Source organism: Bos taurus, chromosome 16 (assembly GCF_002263795.3).
Source record: "Bos taurus isolate L1 Dominette 01449 registration number 42190680 breed Hereford chromosome 16, ARS-UCD2.0, whole genome shotgun sequence".
Taxonomy (NCBI): Eukaryota; Metazoa; Chordata; class Mammalia; order Artiodactyla; family Bovidae; genus Bos; species Bos taurus.
The window spans coordinates 54,996,334-55,016,836 of NC_037343.1; the positions used below are offsets into that span (position 1 = coordinate 54,996,334).

The window sequence follows — 20,503 nt, forward strand, 5'->3', positions numbered from 1 at the left end:
AACATTGCAAGAATAAAATACATAAATAAAAAGCAGATTATGTGAAGGATACTAACTATTTGGATTATAGCTACATGCAATCGGGCTTCTTCTATTAAAACTTCATCTGTTGGGAACTCTTCCTTCGCCTTACTGTCACTGGAAACATGAGGAGTCTGAACAGAGACAGAGTTAAAAATAAGTAAAAAGGATTAGGAGCTGTCAAATACTCTGCTTGACTAAGATTCCAATAACTCAAATCAGAATTGCTAAAATGAAGGGCTGTGTCTAAGTGAAAAACATTCTCATGTTAGAAATGTTGATTTCAATTGTGGTGAAGTAACTATTCATTTGGGGAGATTTAGAAACCAAATTCTTCCCCAAACCGGTCTATGTTTGACTGCTCTCTGAAGCTGCCTGTGTTTTCTGCTTTTGAATAGTACTTGTATAGGGAGAGATCGCTCGCTTCCTCAACCAGCTGGAAAATATCACCCTGGCAGAAGCCATTCATAGTTACTCAATCAGCCTATTTGTAAAAACACCAGTTCTCTTGTATTTGGCAAATAAGGCCAGATCACCAATATCTGTTCAGAGACAGAATTCAGAGTATTTTGGCTGATAGAAAAAAGCTAGTCAATGTATCTCTCTTCAGTATCCTGTCCTATAACCAGCAGAATCAAGTTTTGCATAATAAACAAAAGAAATAGAAAGGGAAAGGACTAGTTTTTGCCAGGAATCAACTCACAGGAATGATGTATTCAATCTTTGTTTTTTCTTCTACTAAGGTCCAATTAACATTTGTCAAAAGTTTTTCTGTTTTAAATAAAGTTATTCTGCTCTGTATCATCTCCTGGATGTGCTTAATGGCATTTTGCATGGCCATCTGTCTTGGAATGGAAAGGACACACAAATCTATGACAAAGAAAAGGAAGGACCTTAATAAAATAGTGAAGAATGCACAGGGAATTGAAATGTTACATGATGTAGTGAAATCTTGGCATCACCTGCAGAGCCAAATCATAGTGCTTAGAGCAAGGACAACTATTTGCCCAAAATTTTCCAGAAAATTACCCAAATACCCAATTCCTTTTGGCTGTGCAGCTCAACTTTATCTGACTCAACTGCTAAAGAATGTTTTCTTAGTTTCTTTTTGTTTCCTATAGCTAGAAACATGACTCACTATTTCAAGTCATCCAGTCAGTATTTCTCAAAGTATGGAAAATTACCTGTACCTTCTACAGGTAGAAGAATTGCCTGTTGAATTATTCCTGGGCTTTGCCCCATGTCTGGAGAATCTGACTGGCCTGAGAATTTTCATTTTAGCAATTTCTCCAACTGATTCTTATACATAATAAAATTTAAAGACCACTGCAATAGAGATGCCTCCAATTTAACATCTCCGTTTCCTGACCAACAAATCTTTACGTCCAAAATTTGTGGCAGTTTGTATCATCCTGAAGTATCAATTTGAAGTTACAGCTATCAAGCTTGCTTACCAAAAGGAGAAATTTAATTAGTGAGCTCAGCCTACACACTCAGAATTCCATCTCAATAAAACTGTTCTCAATAAAAAATAAGATTCTACTGTATAGCATAGGGAACTGCATTAAACATCCTATGATAAAGCATAATGGAAAAGAATATAAAAAAGAATGTACACATATGTATAAATGAATCACTTTGCTGTACAGCAGAAACTAACAAAACATCTAAATCAACTATACATCAATTAAATGTTAATCTATTCATAACTGCATATGAGAGCTCAAATAGTTTAAAACGTTATTAAAATGTTTCAGTTTAACTTTATTGCATTCTCTACAGGACCCTGTGGTGTTTGATATTTGAAATTTTCAGGGATTAAAGAAGATTTGAAATCATATCCCTCTCAGTTCTCTACGGTCCACAGCAAAGATGCATTTGACTGCATGCTAAAGAGTTAGCATGTGTTAGCTTTGGATTTAAAATTCCCATAGCATAGAGCACACTAGGAGGAAGTTTATTCATTTGTGTAATTACATCCCACCCATTAGGATGAGCAACAGCCACTTTCCAGTTGCTCTGGGAAAACACGGGTATGAGGGGACGGATTGGTTGTACCAGTACATTTAAATGAACTCCTGTGTTTAAGATGATTCTGGAAGAATATGAGGATGAATCTTTCCCTCTCTCTCCTTTCTTTTAAATTTTATTGAAGTATAGTTGATTTACAATGTTGTGTTTAATTTCTGCTGGACAGCAAAGTGATAGTGTTATATATATACATGAGTGAGTGAAAGTTGCTCAGTCATGTACAACTCTTTGCGATACTATGGACTATACAGTCCAGTGAAATTCTCCAGGCCAGAATACTGGGAGTGGGTAGCCTTTCCCTTCTCCAGGGGATCTTCCCAACCCAGGGATCGAACCCAGGTCTCCCGCATTGCAGGCGGATTCTTTACCAGCTGAGCCACAAGGGAGGCCTTGCTCTAATATACAAACATACACACACACACACACACACACACACACATATTCTTTTCCATTATGATTTATCACAGGACATTGAATATAGTTCCCTGTGCTATAGAGTAGGCCCTTGTTGTTTATCCATCCTATATGTAAAGGTTTGTGTCTGCTAATCCCAAATTCCCAGCCCTTCCCTCCCTTCCCTCCTGGCAACCACAAGTCTGTTCTCTATATCTGTAAGCCTGTTTTTGTTTCATAAATGTGTTCATGTGTGTCTTATTTTTATTAGATTCCACATAAGTGATATCATATGGTATTTGTTTTTCTCTTTATGACTTACTTCACTTAGCCTGACAGGCTCTAGATTCAGAGGACGGCTCTCTTAAAAGCATTAGACCAGGTGGAAGAAGCTAATTTGAAATTCTTCCTGATAAAATTCAGTTTTGTTAATTACATGGTAACATGAGAGTAATTCCAGAAAGGATGAGCATCGATTCTGAGGATAAAGTATGTGCCATACATATTTGTTTCATAATGAAAATTCTGAGGTTCAGTTCAGTCACTCAGTTGTGTCCGACTCTTTGCAACCCCATGAATCACAGCACGCCAGGCCTCCCTGTCCATCACCAACTCCCAGAGTTCACTCAGATTCACGTCCATCGAGTCAGTGATGCCATCCAGCCATCTCATCCTCTGTCGTCCCCTTCTCCTCCTGCCTTCAATCTTTCCCAGCATCAGGGTCTTCTCAAATGAGTCAGCTCTTTGCATCAGGTGGCCAAAGTACTGGAGTTTCAGCTTTAGCATCAGTCCTTTCAATGAACACCCAGGACTGATCTCCTTTAGGATGGACTGGTTGGATCTCCTTGCAGGCCAAGGGACTCTCAAGGGTCTTCTCCAACACCACAGTTCAAAAGCATCAATTCTTCGGCGCTCAGCTTTCTTCACAGTCCAACACTCACATCCATACATTACCACAGGAAAAACCATAGCCTTGACTAGATGGACCTTTGTTGGGAAAGTAATATCTCTGCTTTTGAATATGCTATCTAGGTTGGTCATAACCCTCCTTCCAAGGAGTAAGCGTCTTTTAATTTCATGGCTGCAGTCACCATCTGTAGTGATTTTGGAGCCCCAAAAATAAAGTCTGACACTGTTTCTACTGTTTCCCCATCTATTTGCCATGAAGTGATGGGACCAGATGCCATGATCTTAGTTTTCTGAATGTTGAGCTTTAAGCCAACTTTTTCACTCTCCTCTTTCACTTTCATCAAGAGGCGTTTTAGTTCCTCCTCACTTTCTGCCATAAGGGTGGTGTCATCTGCATATCTGAGGTTATTGATATTTCTCCTGGCAATCTTGATTCCAGCTTGTGCTTCTTCCAGTCCAGCGTTTCTCATGATGTACTCTGCATATAAGTTAAATAAGCAGGGTGACAATATACAGCCTTGACGTACTCCTTTTCCTATTTGGAACCAATCTGTTCTTCCATGTCCAGTTCTAACTGTTGCTTCCTGACCTGCATATAGGTTTCTCAAGAGGCAGGTCAGGTGGTCTGGTATTCCCATCTCTTTCAGAATTTTCCACAGTTTATTGTGACCCACACAGTCAAAGGCTCTGGCATAGTCAATAAAGCAGAAATAGATGTTTTTTTGGAACTCTCTTGCTTTTTCGATGATCCAGCGGATGTTGGCAATTTGATCTCTGGTTCCTCTGCCTTTTCTAAAACCAGCCTGAATATCTGCAAGTTTACAGTTCATGTAAATACAATAAAAAAAAATTGTATGGGAAGAAAAGGAGAAGAAAAAAATGTTTCCATGATAGTAAAACCTCTTGAACTTGTTTCTGAGTATCAGAGTAAGAGCAACCTCAAGCAAACAAGCACGGGAGAAAACCAGATGCCATGTCATAAGCCAAGAGAGCAGAGTGGGTCTGGGTCCCTGAAAGCCTATGAAAATTGGTGGGAAGGGAGGTGTAAGCAAACCTTCAGGGATTGAGTTAACTTCACTCACACTCCAGCGTAGCAAGCTCATGCTGGCCCAAGCACAACTTTCCACTGCAAACAAGAGCAAACCCCATGACTGGGGGAGAAGGAGCGCTGCCAAAACTCTGCCCCATTTCCTAGTCCTATTCATATACTGGAGCCCTGGACTTTGAGGTCAGCTTTCACAAAAAGCTCTGCTATAGTGTTGATATGGCACAGTTTCAGGAGTGGGCAGAACTATGGCAAGAAACAACCAGAGAAGCTGAATTCACCAAGCTATTTCTCTATTTATAAGAACTCTCCTTCCTCAGTACCCTTCCATCAACCTCTCCCAAGTTCCACACCTTCCCAAAAACCTTCTGATTACCAATTTGATTTATTAAGGAAATTGGTATTTAGAGGTGAAAACCCTGAATAATGATCACAATTATTTCAGACACAGAAATCATCCTCATTATAAATTAATAAATTGATTTTCTGCTGCTTCTCTATTCTCCTGGGAGTGCAACAGATGTAAATTTCCGGCCATCTGATTAATTCTAGACACTCTGACAAAATCAGGTCTCTGCACCAGCAAAGCTGAGGATCAGGCCATGGGACACTGAATGATATTAAGGCCTTACTCCTCCAAGACTCTGTGTAATTCTGCCCCACCCTCTCTTTCCTCATGGACTCCACTGCTGCTAAGTCGCTTCAGTCGTGTCCGATTCTGTGTGACCCCATAGACGGCAGCCCACCAGGCTCCACCGCCCCTGGGATTCTCCAGGCAAGAGCACTGGAGTGGGTTGCCATTTCCTTCTCCAATGCATGAAAGTGAAAAGTCAAAGTGAAGTCGCTCAGTCGTGTCTGACTCTTAGCGACCCCATGGACTGTAGCCTACCAGGCTCCTTCATCCATGGGATTTTCCAGGCAAGAGTACTGGGTGGGTTGCCATTAAACCACTGATTATCTTATCCTGATTTCTCTATTGAACATGGGCCTTTTTGTGATTTTATTATATTTATATATTTTATTATCAACAGCTTTACATATTTTCTAGAAACAGGCAACTCTGGCAGAGCCTGCTTATGGCTCCCCTTCATTCTCTTCTTTCTTTCCCAATAGAATCTCCATGCTTTGGCTAAGCCCATGACCAGTCAGTTAAAATAGTACTTCCCATCTTCCTTCGCTGTTGTGTGCCCATGAGACTAAGTTCTGGCCAATGGTCTGTGAGTGGTAATGATATGTACAACTTCTAGAGGCAGAAGGAAGCTTCTTTAAATAAGCTCCTTACTCTCCACTGACACCATCACCACCGCCATCACTCCCACCCCATTTTCCCTTTCTAGTTGACTGGATTGAAGACAACTGTGACTGTGAGCCCACTTCTACCCTGCAGACAAGAGCAACACTCTGGGAAGCAGAGGAGGAATGAAAGAGAAGGATTTGAAATCTCTGGACAACCTCGTAGAAAAGAACCATCCCACTCTTCTTGATTTTCTGATGGGGGGTGGTGGGAAACAACTTCTGTCTTGTTTAAGTCACTCTTAATGTGGTTTCTATTAACAGGGAGTGAATGAAAACTGAGTGATTTCATGATCAATTCCTTGAGCTCCAGAAGAAATGTCCTACCTCCAGCAACAATCTTTTCTTTTTCTATACTTTATTCCAAAATTTGAAAACTTTGTTGTTTTTTAAAAATTTTTATAACTTTGGGAAAAAGACAGAGATGCAAAAATGGCAGGTTTAGTGAGTTACAGAAAACATTAAAATCACCACAAAAGTTGATTTGAGTGTTTTTCAGTCTATAAATGGGATTGAGCTAAGCTTCTTAGCTCCTTTTCAAGTTCATTGCTCCATGTTCTTTGCCTCAGGGCTGACCATTCCATCCTAGGCCTTCCCTCCTCACCTCTTTTTTTTTTTAATTTAAATTTATTTATTTTAATTGGAGGCTAATTACTTTACAATATGGTATTGGTTTTGCCATACATCAACATGAATCCGCCAGGGGTGCACACGTGTTCCCCATCCTGAACCACCACCACTCCCCCAACCTCCCTCCCCATACCATCCCTCTGGGTCATCCCAGTGCACCAGCCCCAAGCACCGTGCATCCTGCATCGAACCTGGACTGGCAATTAGTTTCTTATATGATATTGTACATGTTTCAATGCCATTCTCCCAAATCATCCCACCCTCTCCCTCAACAATCTATTCGAATTATTCTTCCTGGTTAAGTAGACTTTACCTAATGTCTTGGCCAAACGAGTCATCACGTATGAATTTATTCCCAAGGTCATTAAGGATATTACTTGTATGTACAATATAAACTGAAAGACAAAACAGACACACATTAATAAGTTCTCCAAAGGGAATCATTGTTCAGTTAATCACCAACAAAATTCAACCTTAATCCACATTTTTTTTTTCACAAGAATCTTTCCTTTATTTTATTTTTTTTTTTTTAATTTTATTTTAAATCCTACCTCTGCTAAGTAAGAAGAAGCAAAAGGGCTGTTTTGGGGCAGGAAGTTCAGCAACAGCAGGCAGTAGTAACAGGGAACTGCACCTACCACAAGCATTTACTACATAAAGCCTTATAAGAAGCTCTGAAGAACTGCAGTGGGGTTCAGAGAGGCACCGCACAGAAGCATAACCACATTTGTAGATCTTGGCTCTGCCATTTACTAACCATGGAATTTGAGGCCAGTGAACTTAACTACTCTGAGTCTCAACGTCCTTTACAGAAACATGGAGTTAGTAGCAGTGTGTCTTCAGAGAGCATATCCCAAATGACTAATCTTATTTAATAAGCACCTGAAGTGCTTCTTAAAGACACTGACTCCCAGGTTAATTCCCTGCAGATTCTGACTCTGTAGGTCTGGGGTGGCATCAAACATATTCATAACATCAGACAAATTTGGGAAACACTGGAAAATGATACTCACATGTTAGTTAACATTTCATTGTCTTGGTTTTAGGCCAATTCCCTGCACAAAAGAAAACTGAGGGAACTCAAATACTGGTCATTATTCTTTTCCTCTGGAACACAGAAGGATCCAAACTCTCTGCAAAAACTCAGGTATATTTGGACTCCAAATGCATTTCCAGACCATGCCCACAGACATGGAGTGTAAATCCTCAGGAAAGATGGCGAGGATTATGATACTCCATTATTTTTTAAAGCACCATTAAAAAATCAGCTCTTTCTCTTTGGGGAGTTAGGGTACCTGAGTTCTTTCACTAACATGCTATTTTTGTTTGGTTTTGGTTTCCTCACATACAAGATGAGGGAGGTGATACTTGCTCCTTCCAGAAAAGACATCTGAAAAACTACCGTACTCCTAGGATCTTCTAGGACAGGAGTAAAAGAGCAAAGAAGAGAAAATTCTGTACTTGCAGTAGGATAATATCAAAAAACTCTGTACATTTACCTCCAGATTAAGGTTCCTTGGGAGGTGGGTAGTACTCTTTCTTTATATAAGAATTTTTTTTGGAATGAACTATTTTTAAAGTCTTTATTGAATTTGTTAAAATATTGTCTCTGTTTTATGTTTTGGCTTCTTGGCCCCAGTGGAAGTGGGATCTCAGCTCTCTGAATAAGGATCGAACCCACACCCCCTGAATTGGAAGGTAAAGACTTAACCAGTGGATCAGCAGGGAAGTCCTGATGGGTAGTGTTCTTAATTCACATTATTTAGGCACTTTTTGCCTTCCCAGGAGTAGGTTTGAGATTCATCTCACCAAGAAGTGGCAGGAGTATCCTGGGAATTCTAGAAACTTCTAACAACCTATCCAGTGAGCTCACAGAGTACTGTCACAAATACCAAGGTACGCTAACACTGTCAGCAGATGTTCTGCGCTCTCTGGACCTTCCCTGGCATCTCACTGATGCTGCCACTGCCTGATTTCCCTCTGGCCTGGAAATCCACTGGGTGGCCCATGGGGAAAAGGTTTTGAGAGAGAGTAGAAAGGAAACCAAGTTCTGTCTTGCACTGTGGATAATGTAGCCTAGGCCAAAATTTTTAAGAAATTAATTTTTTATTTAGCCCTAAACGACATAAAGAATGAATGAAGAGACGGAGCCAAAGCAAAAACAACACCCAGTTGTGGATGTGACTGGTGATGGAAGTAAAGTCCAATGCTGTAAAGAGCAATACTGCACAAGAACCTGGAATGTTAGGTCCATGAACCAAGGCAAGTTGGAAGTGGTCAAACAGGAGATGGCAAGAATGAATATCAACATTTGAGGAATCAGCAAACTAAAATGGATTGGGATGGGTGAATTTAACTCAGATGACCATTCTATCCACTACTGTGGGCAAGAATCCCTTAGAAGAAATGGAGTATCCATCACATTCAACCAAAGAGTTCAAAATGCAGCCCTTGGATACAATCTCAAAAACAACAGAATGATCTCTGTTCGTTTCTAGGGCAAACCATTCAGTATCACAGTAAACCAAGTCTATGCCCCAAACAATAATGCTGAAAAAGCTGAAGTTGAACAGTTCTGTGAAGAACCTACAAGACCTTCTAGAACTAACACCCAAAAAAGATGTCCTTTTCATGATAGGGGACTGGAATCCAAAGTAGGGAGTCAAGAAATACCTGGAGTAACAGGCAAATTTGGCCTTGGAGTACAGAATGAAGCAGGGTAAAGGCTAATAGAGCTTTGCCAAGAGAACGAACCAGTCATAGCAAACACCCTCTTCCAACAGCACAAGAGAAGACTACACATGGACATCACCAGATGGTCAACACTGAAATCAGATTAATTAAATTCTCTGCAGCCAAAGACGGAGAAGCCCTATACAGTCAGCAAAGACAAGACTGGAGCTGACTGTGGCTCAGATCACGAACTCCTTACTGCCAAATTCAGACTTAAATTGAAGAAAATGGGGAAAACCACTAGACAATTCAGGTATGACCTAAATTAAATCCCTTACCATTATACAGTGGAAGTGAGAAATAGATTCAAGGGATTAGATCTGATAGACAGAGTGCCTGAAGAACTATGGACGGAGGTTCGTGACATTGCACAGGAGGCAGGGATCAAGACCATCCCCAATAAAAAGAAAGGCAAAATGGTTGTCTGAGGAGGCCTTACAAATAGCTGTGAAGAGAAGTAAAAAGCAGAGGAGAAAAGGAAAGATATATCCATTTGAATGCTGAGTTCCAAAGAACAGCAAGGAGAGATAAGAAAGCCTTCCTCAGTGATCAATGCAAAGAAATAGAGGAAAACAATAGAATGGAAAAGACTAGAGATCTCTTCAAGTGATAGAGGGATACCAAGGGAAAGATACTATGCATCTTTTCATGCTAAGATGGGCTCAATAAAGGACAGAAATGGTATGGACCTAACAGAAGCAGAAGATATTAAGAGGAAGTAGCAAGAATACACAGAAGAATTATACAAAAAAGATCTTCATGAGCCAGATGATCAGGATATTGTGATCACTCACCTAGAGCCAAACATCCTGGAGTGTGAAGTTGAGTGGGCTTTAGGAAGCATCACTACGAACAAAGCTAGTGGAGGTGATGGAATTCCAGTTGAGCTATTTCAAATCCTAAAAGACGATGCTGTGAGAGTGCTGCTCTCAATATGTCAGCAAATTTGGAAAAACTCAGCAGTGGCCACAGGACTGGAAAAGGTCAGTTTCATTCCAATCCCAAAGAAAGGTAATGCCAAAGAATGCTCAAACTACCACACAATTGCGCTCATCTCCCACGCTAGTAAAATAATGTTCAAAATTCTCCAAGCCAGCTTCAACAGTGAACCGTGAACTTCCAGATGTTCAAGCTGGATTTAGAAAAGACAGAGGAACCAGAGATCAAATTGCCAACATCCGCTGGATCATCGAAAAAACAAGAGAGTTCCAGAAAAACATCTACTTCTGCTTTATTGACTATGTCAAAGTCTTTGACTGTGTGGATCACAATAAACTGTGGAAAATTCTTCAAGAGATGGGAATACCAGACCACCTGACCTGCCTCTTAAGAAATCTGTATGCATGTCAGGAAACAAAAACAGACTGGTTCCAAATAGGAAAAGGAGTACATCAAGGCTGTATATTGTCACCCTGCTTATTTAACTTCTATGCAGAGTACATCATGAGAAACCCTGGGCTGAATGGATGAAGTACAAGCTGGAATCAAGATTGCCAGGAGACATATCAACAACCTGCAGATGACACCACACTTATGGCAGAGAGTGAAGAAGAACTAAAGAGCCTCTTGATGAAAGTGAAAGAGGAAAGTGAAAAAGTTGGCTTAAAGCTCAACATTCAGAAAACTAAGATCATGGCATCTGGTCCCATCACTTCATGGCAAATAGATGGGGAAACAGTGCAAACAGTGGCTGACTTTATTTTTTTGGGATTCAAAATCACTCCAGATAGTGACTGCAGCCATGACATTAAAAGATGCTTCCTCCTTGGAAGAAAAGTTATGATCAATGTAGACAACATATTAAAAAGCAGAGACGTTACTTTGCCAACAAAGGTCCATCTAGTCAAAGCTATGGTTTTTCCAGTAGTTATGTATGGATGTGAGAGTTGGACTACAAAGAAAACTGAGTGCCAAATAATTGATGCTTTTGAACTGTGGTGTTGGAGAAGACTCTTGAGAGTCCCTTGGACTGCAAGGAGATCCAACCAGTCCATCCTAAAGGAGATCAGTCCTGGGTGTTCATTGGAAGGACTGATGCTGAAGCTGGAACTCGAATACTTTGGACACCTGATGTGAAGAACTGACTCATTTGAAAAGACCCTGATGCTGGTAAAGACTGAAGGTGGGAGGAGACAGGGATGACAGAGCATGAGATGGTTGGATGGCATCACCAACTCAGTGGACATGAGTTTGAGTAAACTCCGGGAGTTGGAGATGGACAGGGAATCCTGGCATGCTGCAGTCCACGGGTTGCAAAGAGTTGAACATGACTGAGCGACTGAACTGAACTGAAAAGATATAAATATTCACTAGATCCTTAATTCAAACATTTATAAAATCTTTTTTTCTTAGTATATTTAATAAGCATTTCAGTTTTCATTCTGATGCTATAGGAACTGGAATGCTCTAGACAGGGTACTGGTTTTTTCATACTTTCTGACAGCTCTTGAAAAACAGCATTTTTATGTTCAACACCTATTGAACATTTACTAAGCTGTCAAGCGTTTTACTAAGCATCATTGTGATCCTCAACTTGAAGTCCCACAAGTATAAAAAACTCACCCAAGATCACTCAACCTGTGAATGGTGGGGCCCGAATTCAAATCCCAAGTGTATCTCACTCCCACAGCCATCACCATTACTTGATATTTGGTCCCTTTCACACCATCAACATAAACTTTCCTCCATAAGCTCCTTTCTAATTAAAAGAACGCATTCTCCAAATCTAATTTTTTAAATGGTTAGCTTTTATTACTGGGTACTATGAAAACTGCTACAAAATAAAAATGAGTAAATATGAATAATCATGGGATATGATTTTTCTTACCAGCTGTGGTGACTCTACTCTTTGTTCAGCCAGATTATGAACTTCAGGAGCAAAGAGCAAGCTAAAAACTCCTTTAATTCCAGACCATGCTATAACAATTCCCCACCTCCAGTTGTACTCATAACTTGAATGCATCAGAATAGGGCTCACTAACACAACAGTAACAAACCTGTTGAAAGAAAAACATTTAGTTTAAATCACACCTTATGTATTCATGTGTTTTGGGTTTTTTTTTTTAATATGGTTGATATTATGTAGTAAATACTAAATTTCATGAAAATTTTTTCAGAAAAGAGAAGTCAATCCAGTTTATTGATAAGTTGTTCAAACTTTCTGGGACTAACCAAATCTACTATCTAAATTTTGCATATAATACTCAAATCTTGAAAAATACGGCTAGAAGTTCTATACAAGTATAAGAAATTATCATTAATACTAGTGTGTGCTGCTTAGGATTTTAGTAGTAAATCCCTGCAGGGAAACTTCTTCAGATAACATTGACAAGCTCCCTGGAAGGTCATGACAGGATTCAGAAATTAGACCAGGAGGACCTGTCATGAGGAAAAAGTAAAATCATTGTAGACACTTTAATAAATTTAGCTCAACCAAATTTTTTTGAGCTGCTACAAGAAAGTGAAGGTGAAAGTCACTCAGTCATGTCCGACTGTTTGCAATCCCATGGATATACAGTCCTTGGAGTTCTCCAGGCCAGAATATTGGAGTGGGTAGTCATTCCCTTCTCCAGGGGATCTTCCCAACCCAGGGATTGAACCCAGGTCTCCCACATTGCAGGGGGATTCTTTACCAGCTGAGCCACCCTAAGAATCATACACTAAATCACACAAATAATTTCAATTCCTGCCTCCTTTCACTATAGATTATTTTTCTATAGGACTCTATGCTAAAATTTAAATTCCATCTGTAATCCACTTGCATCTCATTGTCCTTCAAATGAGATTTCAACAGAAATACAATTGATATATTTCAGCTTCAAAAAAGATATTGTGTATCAGTCACTTAGCTATGAATTTCATAAGACAATTTAGAGGATTCCTGTTATCTACAATTTGCCATCTATAATATATATAATTAATTTGGACAAATTCTTCATCATCTACAGGTCTTCCTGGTCTAATTTCTGAATCCTGCCATGACCTTCTAAGGAGCTTGTCAGTGGCTCAGATAGTAAAGAATCCACCTGCAATGCAGGAGACCTGGGTTCGATCCTTGGGTTGGGAAGATCCCCTGGAGGAGGGCATGGCAACCCATTCTAGTATTCTTGCCTGGAAAATCCCCATGGACAGAGGAGCCTGGTGGGCTACAATCCACGGGGTCGCAAAGAGTCGGACATGACTGAGTGACTTAGCACAGCACAGCACCTCTACCTTGCATTTAAGTTTTTCACAAAGTGATTAGCAACATTTTCAGCCTTACTAAACAATTTTTCTCTAAAATACCATTGAGTCCAGATGAAATAGAACTAATGTTATTTCTTGATATCAAAGAGAGAAAGGCAGTTTAGCAAAGGCTCTGGAGTCAGTCTACTTAGGTTCAAATTTAGACTTTTATTACCATGAAACCTTAAGCAAGTTATTTAATCTTTTCAAGCCTCAATTTCTTCATTTGTAAAATGGAAAAATAATAATCACTGAATTGCCTCAAAGGACTTTCATGAAGATTCAACTAAATGAAGTAACATTCATAGGGCTTAGAATGATGGTGGTCCGCACTTAACACATGCTAGCAATGATTATGACATCCAGGCCTTTGTTTGACTCACCATCTCCAAAACATTTTTCTCAATAAGTCTCTTTACAGCATAAAGCGAAGAGGAACTAAAGAGCCTCTTGATGAAGGTGAAAGAGGAGAGTGAAAAACCTGGCTTAAACTCAACATTCAAAAAACTAAGATCATGGCAGCTGGTCCCATCATTTCACAGCAAATAGATGGGGAAACAATGGAAACTGTGACACACTTTATTTTCTTGTGACATACTAGGCACAGTTTAATGTTAAATAAATGGCTTTATCATAGTTATGACAATAATAAATGATGATGAAGTCAACAAAATGTTAGAAGCCATTAATCTGGTTCCTGGGGTGCTCACACTTAAACATGTTGAAACAGTTCCCTGCATCTTATCTCCAGAGATTCAAATCAGTTAAATGAGATGGGCTCATGAATTTGCATCTCTATCAAGCTCATGGGTTCTGCTGATGCTGCTGTTCTGCCCCTTCTCTTTTTACAGATGAAACCTTGAAGAGTTAATAGACTTTCCCTCAGTTCCACAGCAAGCTATTGTCAGGACCTTGACAACAATACAGGTTTCCTGACTGCATGTCCATAGCTCCTTTTGCTATAACCCACTTCTCAATTCTAATTCTGGACTTGAGAACCTGAGTCCAGTAAGCAAACTTTAAATTATAATCCTTACCTTACAAAATTCACTGTTACAAATAAGATAAACATGAAAACTACAGTGTGAAATTGAAAATATTTGACTTCTCCACATCCAATTACGATGCCAAAGAAAGTGTATATTAAATGTTGGAATATACATGAAAACATTATTAGAAACCTAGGATAAATGGAAAGGAAATCACACTTTAAGGGATGTGCTTTAAAAAAAAAAAAGTTTCCTTTTCACATAAAAGCATCTATCACATATCTACCATTCTTGTCTTAGTAGAGGTCTTTGCCTCCATCACCGCTACTATCAACATTTAAAAACTATTTTGTTGGAATCAGATTCACAGATATAGAGGACAAACTAGTGGTTACCAGTGGGGAAAAAGAAGAGCAAGATAGGAGTAAGGGATTAAGAGATAAAAACTACTATGTATAAAATAAATAAGCAAAAAAGATATATAGCACAGGAAAATATAGCCATCATTTTATAATAACTTTAAATGGAGTAAAAACTATAAAAATATTGAGTCACTACATTGTATTATGTTGATATTAATAAACATTATAAATAAACTAGGAGGGATTGGGGGCAGGAGGAAGAGGGGAACGACAGAGGATGAGATGGCTGGATGGCATCACTGACTCGATGGACCTGAGTTTGAATGAACTCCGGGAGATGGTGATGGACAGGGAGGCCTGGCATGCTGCGATTCATAGGGTCACAAAGAGTTGGACACAACTGAGCGACTGAACTGAACTGAAATAAAAATTAATGAATTTCATTAAAAGTATTTTGTTGGAACTAAAATATATTGTTTCATATTCCCATCACGCTCATCACACCAATATCTGCGGGCTGCCTCTCTCACAGCAGAGTAGTAAGATCAAGGCAGAAAAATAAAGATTTCACCTCCCACCAAGTTGGTGATGTGGCGATTTTGCTGAGATGAGTTGGCAGCATATCCATGTCAGACGCATGACTGAAACCACAGCTGAGGCTGCTGCAAGGAGCCCCCTGTCTGGTTAACCCTGACTTTGTAATAGCTGACTGGATCCCCTCAACACACTCTGCACTACTTCTCCCTTGGTGATTTGCATGAAAGTCCTTTATCCAGTATTCTTGTCTGGAGAATCCCATGGAGAGAGGAACCTGGCAGGCTACAGATCACAGGGTCACAAAGAGTTGGACATGACTGAGTGACTGAGCAGGCACACTCATGCCTTATCTTTTTTTTTTAATTTATTTTTTTAACTGAAGGATAATTGCTTTACAGAATTCTGTGGTTTTCTGTCATACATCAATAAGAATCATCCATAGGTACACCCATGTCCCCTCCCTTCCAAACCTCCCTTCCATCTCCCTCCCCATCCTACCCTTCTAGATTGTCACAGAGCACCTGTTTGAGTTCCCTGAGTCATACAGCAAATTCCCATTGGTTATCTATTTTACATATGGTAATGTAAATTTCTGTCACTCTCTCCATACATCCTACCCTCTCCCTCCTCCACTTCCCCGGGGTCCATAGGTCTGTTTTCTATGTCTGTTTCTCCATTGCTGCCCTGAAAAAAAACTCATCAGTACCATCTTTTCAGATACCATATATATGCATCAGTATATGATATTTATTTTCTCTTTCTGACTTACTTCACACTGTATAATAGGCTCATTAGAACTGACTCAAATGCATTCCTTTTTATGGCTGAGTATGGCACCCCACTCCAGTACTTTTGTTTGGAAAATCCCATGGACGGAGAAGCCTGGTGGGCTGCAGTCCATGGGGTCGCTAGAGTCGGACATGACTGAGCGACTTCACTTTCACTTTTCACTTTCATGCATTGGAGAAGGAAATAGCAACCCACTCCAGTGTTCTTGCCTGGAGAATCCCAGGGACGGGGGAGCCTGGTGGGCTGCCGTCTATGGGGTTGCACAGAGTCGGACACGACTGAAGCGACTTAGCAGCAGCAGCAGCAGCATTCCATTGTATATATGTACCACAGCTTCTTTATCCATTCATCTGTCAGTGGACATGTAGGTTACTTCCATGTTCTAGCTATTGTTAATAGTGCTGCAATGAACATTGGGGTACCTGTGTCTTTTTCAATTTTGGTTTCCTCAGAATATATGCCTAAGTAGCGGGATTGCTGGGTCATATGGGCACACTCATGCCCTTATCTTGAAGGTCTCCTCTGATTTCTCATCTACCAAATTCCTAAAGATGTTGTGAGGCTGACTCTAACCCCATACTCTTCAGGAAAAATATCCTCAGCACACTCGCTGGACATGATACTCCTCTGAGTCCCCACAGTCCCAGTCATCTACAACACTATGGTTCTCAAGCAGAGAAGCACATTAGAACCACTCAAATTGCTTTCCAAAAATCTACATGTCTTGTGACTTCCCTGGCCTTCCAGCGGTTAGGATTTCTCCTTCTAGGGCAGAGGGTATGGGTTTCGATTCCTGGTCTGGGAGCTAAGAACCCACATCTCGCAGCCAAAAAACCAAAACGTAAAACAGAAGCAACGTTGTAACAAATTCAATAAAGACTTTAAAAATGGTCCACATCAAAAAAAAAAAAACTTAAAAAAAGCAAAAACAAAAATATACGCATCTAGCCCCACCTCCAAAGATTCAGTGCTTAGGGTGTGGGGCTGCTCTGGCTCCATGTGGTATCACACCTGGGTCTGGGCCAGGTCTGACTTGTACAGTCAGATCTCAAGTCCTGCCCCTTCTTGAACCCCTCTATTCAGACCTCCCCTTTCAGAGGACTGGATGACCGTCTGTCTGACCCACAAACCAGCCTCCCTATAGGTAAGCCTCAAGATCTACACTGGGAAAGAAGCATTAGGAAGCCTCATTTTAGCTGCAAATAGAAACCGTGTTCTCTGATACAGCATTACTCCAATCAAGCAGACAGTCCAATTCTCTACCTGACTCCTGTCACTTGACTCAGTTGATTCAGATCTCCTAACAGAAAAGGGTATAAGTGGGACCTCAAACCCCACAGCTTAGTTTTATCAAAATTCAGAAATGATGGAATAACTGACTGAGTAGAAGAATTTTTTAAATGTCTCCATAGGACCTTAAGAAATGCCTTACATATAGTAAGATCCTGCTGCTGCTCCTGCTGCTGCTGCTGCTGAGTCGCTTCAGTCGTGTCGGACTCTGTGCGACCCCATAGACGGGAGCCCACCAGGCTCCCCCGTCCCTGGGATTCTCCAGGCAATAACACTGGAGTGGGTTGCCATTTCCTTCTCCAATGCATGAAAGTGAAAAGTGAAAGCGAAGCTGCTCAGTCGTGTCCAACTCACAGCAACCCCAGGGACTGCAGCCTACCAGGCTCCTCCGCCCATGAGATTTTCCAGGCAAGAGTACTGGAGTGGGTTGCCATTGCCTTCTCCAATAAAGATATAATTATTTATACTTATTCATAGTCTCTTAAATAAACACATCCATCATTTAACAATGAGTGTCTTCTGAGAAGGGACTTATTTTCAAAGCCCCAAACCTAGGATACAATGTCCAGGCCATAGGAGATAATAAGAAAGGCCTGGTTGAATACATAAAAGAATAAACAATTGAATGAATAGAATGAGTAATTTATAATGATGCTGACAGATAGCATGACTGAGCTCAGAAAATGGTCCAAAATTCAGACAAAAAGGATATGTTCTATGAACTAGTTATTACTAAGCTTCTGGTTTTTGAAAATCAATAAAGTGTCATTCACATATACACAAGACTAAAATAAGCTACAGAGGCCATTTTTTAAAAAGTTTGCAGAGTAATTTTTTTAAAAAGTACCATCTTCCATGACTGGAATTTCATGAGAGAAATGACATTTTAAACATCTAAGAAGTATGAAGGACATAATTCCAGAACAAAAAAATAGTCCTTTATATTAAAGCAACAAATCTTCACAGGAAAACTCAGGATAATGGCTTATTTTTCTCATTTCAACACTGGCTTTCATCCAATGTAAGAATTTATACACTAGACTATGAATTGGTATGAAATAATTCTGAGACAATTCTATAATTTAGCACAGCTGCTCAGAGAACAGCTAATGCATTTGTCGGAGAAGACAGGCAAATGGCTTTTACTCTGTCCACAGATACCCTTATTACAGCAGAGGTAAAGCTAGCTTAGAGTTTGCTGGTGTTGCACCTTTCTGCTACTTTTCTTTTCCCAGCTCTTTTCGTACTATGATACTGTCATTCAGGTATGTTATGTAGAAAACAAAGGAATAAAGTAGTTTTTAAACTTCTCACAATTCAATTTTTATCAAAGAGTTAGAAGAAGTACTATGATCTCTGAGCCACTGATATTACATTATTCATAATAGGAATATCAATTCATAATAGGAATGTCAATAATCATTGGTAACTTAAGTTCTTTTCAAATATGACTGGCAGTAAAATTAAAAATTAAAAGATAGAAAAGTTATAAAAAGAAATTTTATTATTTTTATGAAGGCATTTAAGCACTAAACTTCTATGAGACCTATACCAAGTACAAAATATGAGACTTACTTAGTAATTATCAACTTGATCCTCGGTTTAAAGCTTAAGGAATCTAAATTTAGGCCTACAGTGGCTAAAGCAACTGTACCTGACATTCCCCAAAATTCCACTGAGGAGAAAAAAAAAGAATAAAATTAGTCGTGTTCAAATCTGTACACGGAGCTACTTCTCTTGAGTGATGAACTGGGAAATTTAAAACAGTCAGTAATTGAATTTCTTAGAAAGTTGCTTAAAGGGATTGGCCTAATACTTAGATTGGGGATTGACAAACTTTCTCTGTGAAGGATCATATGGTAAATATTTAGTATTTGCAGGTCACATGGTCCTAGTTGCTACTATTCACCTCAGCTGTTCTAGTACATAAGCAGCCACAGGTAATACATGACAAATGAGCACCCAATAAATAATGGACATTGAAATTTTAACTGCAAATAATTTTTGCATGCTGCAAAATATTTTTATTTGGGTTTTTTTTTTTTAATGTAAAAACCATCCTTAGCTCATAGGCAATGCAAAACTAATAGGCATATTTGGCTATAGTTTGCCAACCCCTGCCATAGACCATCCTTGAGGACAGAGCTAATGAAAAATAAGTTTAACAGCCTCTCCCCAGCACCTCAAGGACTCTGTGCTGCATGTCCTAGGGGTTGTGGCCCAAGCTCAGTGCTTTCTTGGTGACTGCAGGTCCTCAAGCCTACTGTTTTTTGCAATATAGGCTCCCCTATGTAGTTCCCTGGGCTCTAAACAAATGTGTCAATGCAGTCTGAGGCAGGAAAATCAACTATGAAGAATGGTTGAACACCATCAATACCAACAGTCCTGAAGGTTACAGAGCCTTCAAATAGCACATTATAAATGTCAGACAGAAGGAAGGGAAAGTACATGCAAGATCAGAGTGGAAGCCCTTTAAGCAGGGCAGAGCTGGTTGCTCTGGGAATGTCACCTCGCCTTTCTCCATTAGTGTCTCTGTATCTGTAGAATGAGTGTAAAAGAATAATGCCTCACAGAATTGTGAGAATAAAATCAGATTACATGAAAAGTGCTTGGCATACTTTTAAAACAAGGGATAAATGGTCATCATTATTATTGCATATTATTTTTAATGTTCACTTTACTGTTTATTAATTTGAAGAGGATTATATTATTCTTTTGATTTATCTAATCACTTAAAGCCACTTTAGATTTCTTTTAACCTATTTATTTAACTGAATTTAGCATAAATAACCAACGACAATAAACCAGCAGTATTAGGGACTGTGATAATAGGAAAATAATTCCTCGAAATCTTATTTCCAACTTCCTATAACTCAAACTATGGGATTTAAAAGCTTATAGTTTTTTTAAAATAAGAGTCACTACTTAGAAGAAACATCTGCTACAAGGAAACCACTAAGTAACTTCATTTTTAAACTGATATTATTTAGCATAATCCCAATGTAACAAGAATGTATAGTGTAAATGCATACATTAATACATCTATGTACATATGTATTTTTTGAAAACTAAGTACATATAACAAAATGTATCATTGGTAAATTTATGGGTGATTTCTTCTTTGACTTTTCAGATTTTTTCCAAAATTCTACATGGAACATGTATTAGTTTTAAAATTAGAAAAACAAAGTCTTTTGAAAATTACAAATGTTATTACTTTAAATAGTACTTTAAATGTACAAGCAGGGAGAGAGTCA

The 20,503-nt window shown here is 39.4% G+C and overlaps 1 protein-coding gene across 4 annotated transcripts in view; it reads right to left on the reverse strand.

Moving 5' to 3' along the window:
* Nucleotides 1-20,503, reverse strand: part of SLC9C2 (solute carrier family 9 member C2 (putative)) — a 101,323-nt gene that overhangs the window by 54,186 nt on the left and 26,634 nt on the right. For 3 of the 4 annotated variants that reach the window (XM_059875791.1, XM_024976854.2, XM_059875792.1), the window contains 6 exons: nt 18,822-18,921; nt 14,317-14,460; nt 11,883-12,051; nt 6,636-6,717; nt 725-891; nt 57-155 (listed from right to left, as the gene is read on the reverse strand). In XM_059875791.1, coding sequence (XP_059731774.1) covers nt 57-155; nt 725-891; nt 6,636-6,717; nt 11,883-12,051; nt 14,317-14,460; nt 18,822-18,921 — 761 coding nt within the window. The remainder of the gene's footprint in view (nt 1-56; nt 156-724; nt 892-6,635; nt 6,718-11,882; nt 12,052-14,316; nt 14,461-18,821; nt 18,922-20,503) is intronic. The other variant, XM_059875790.1, reaches the window with a different exon arrangement.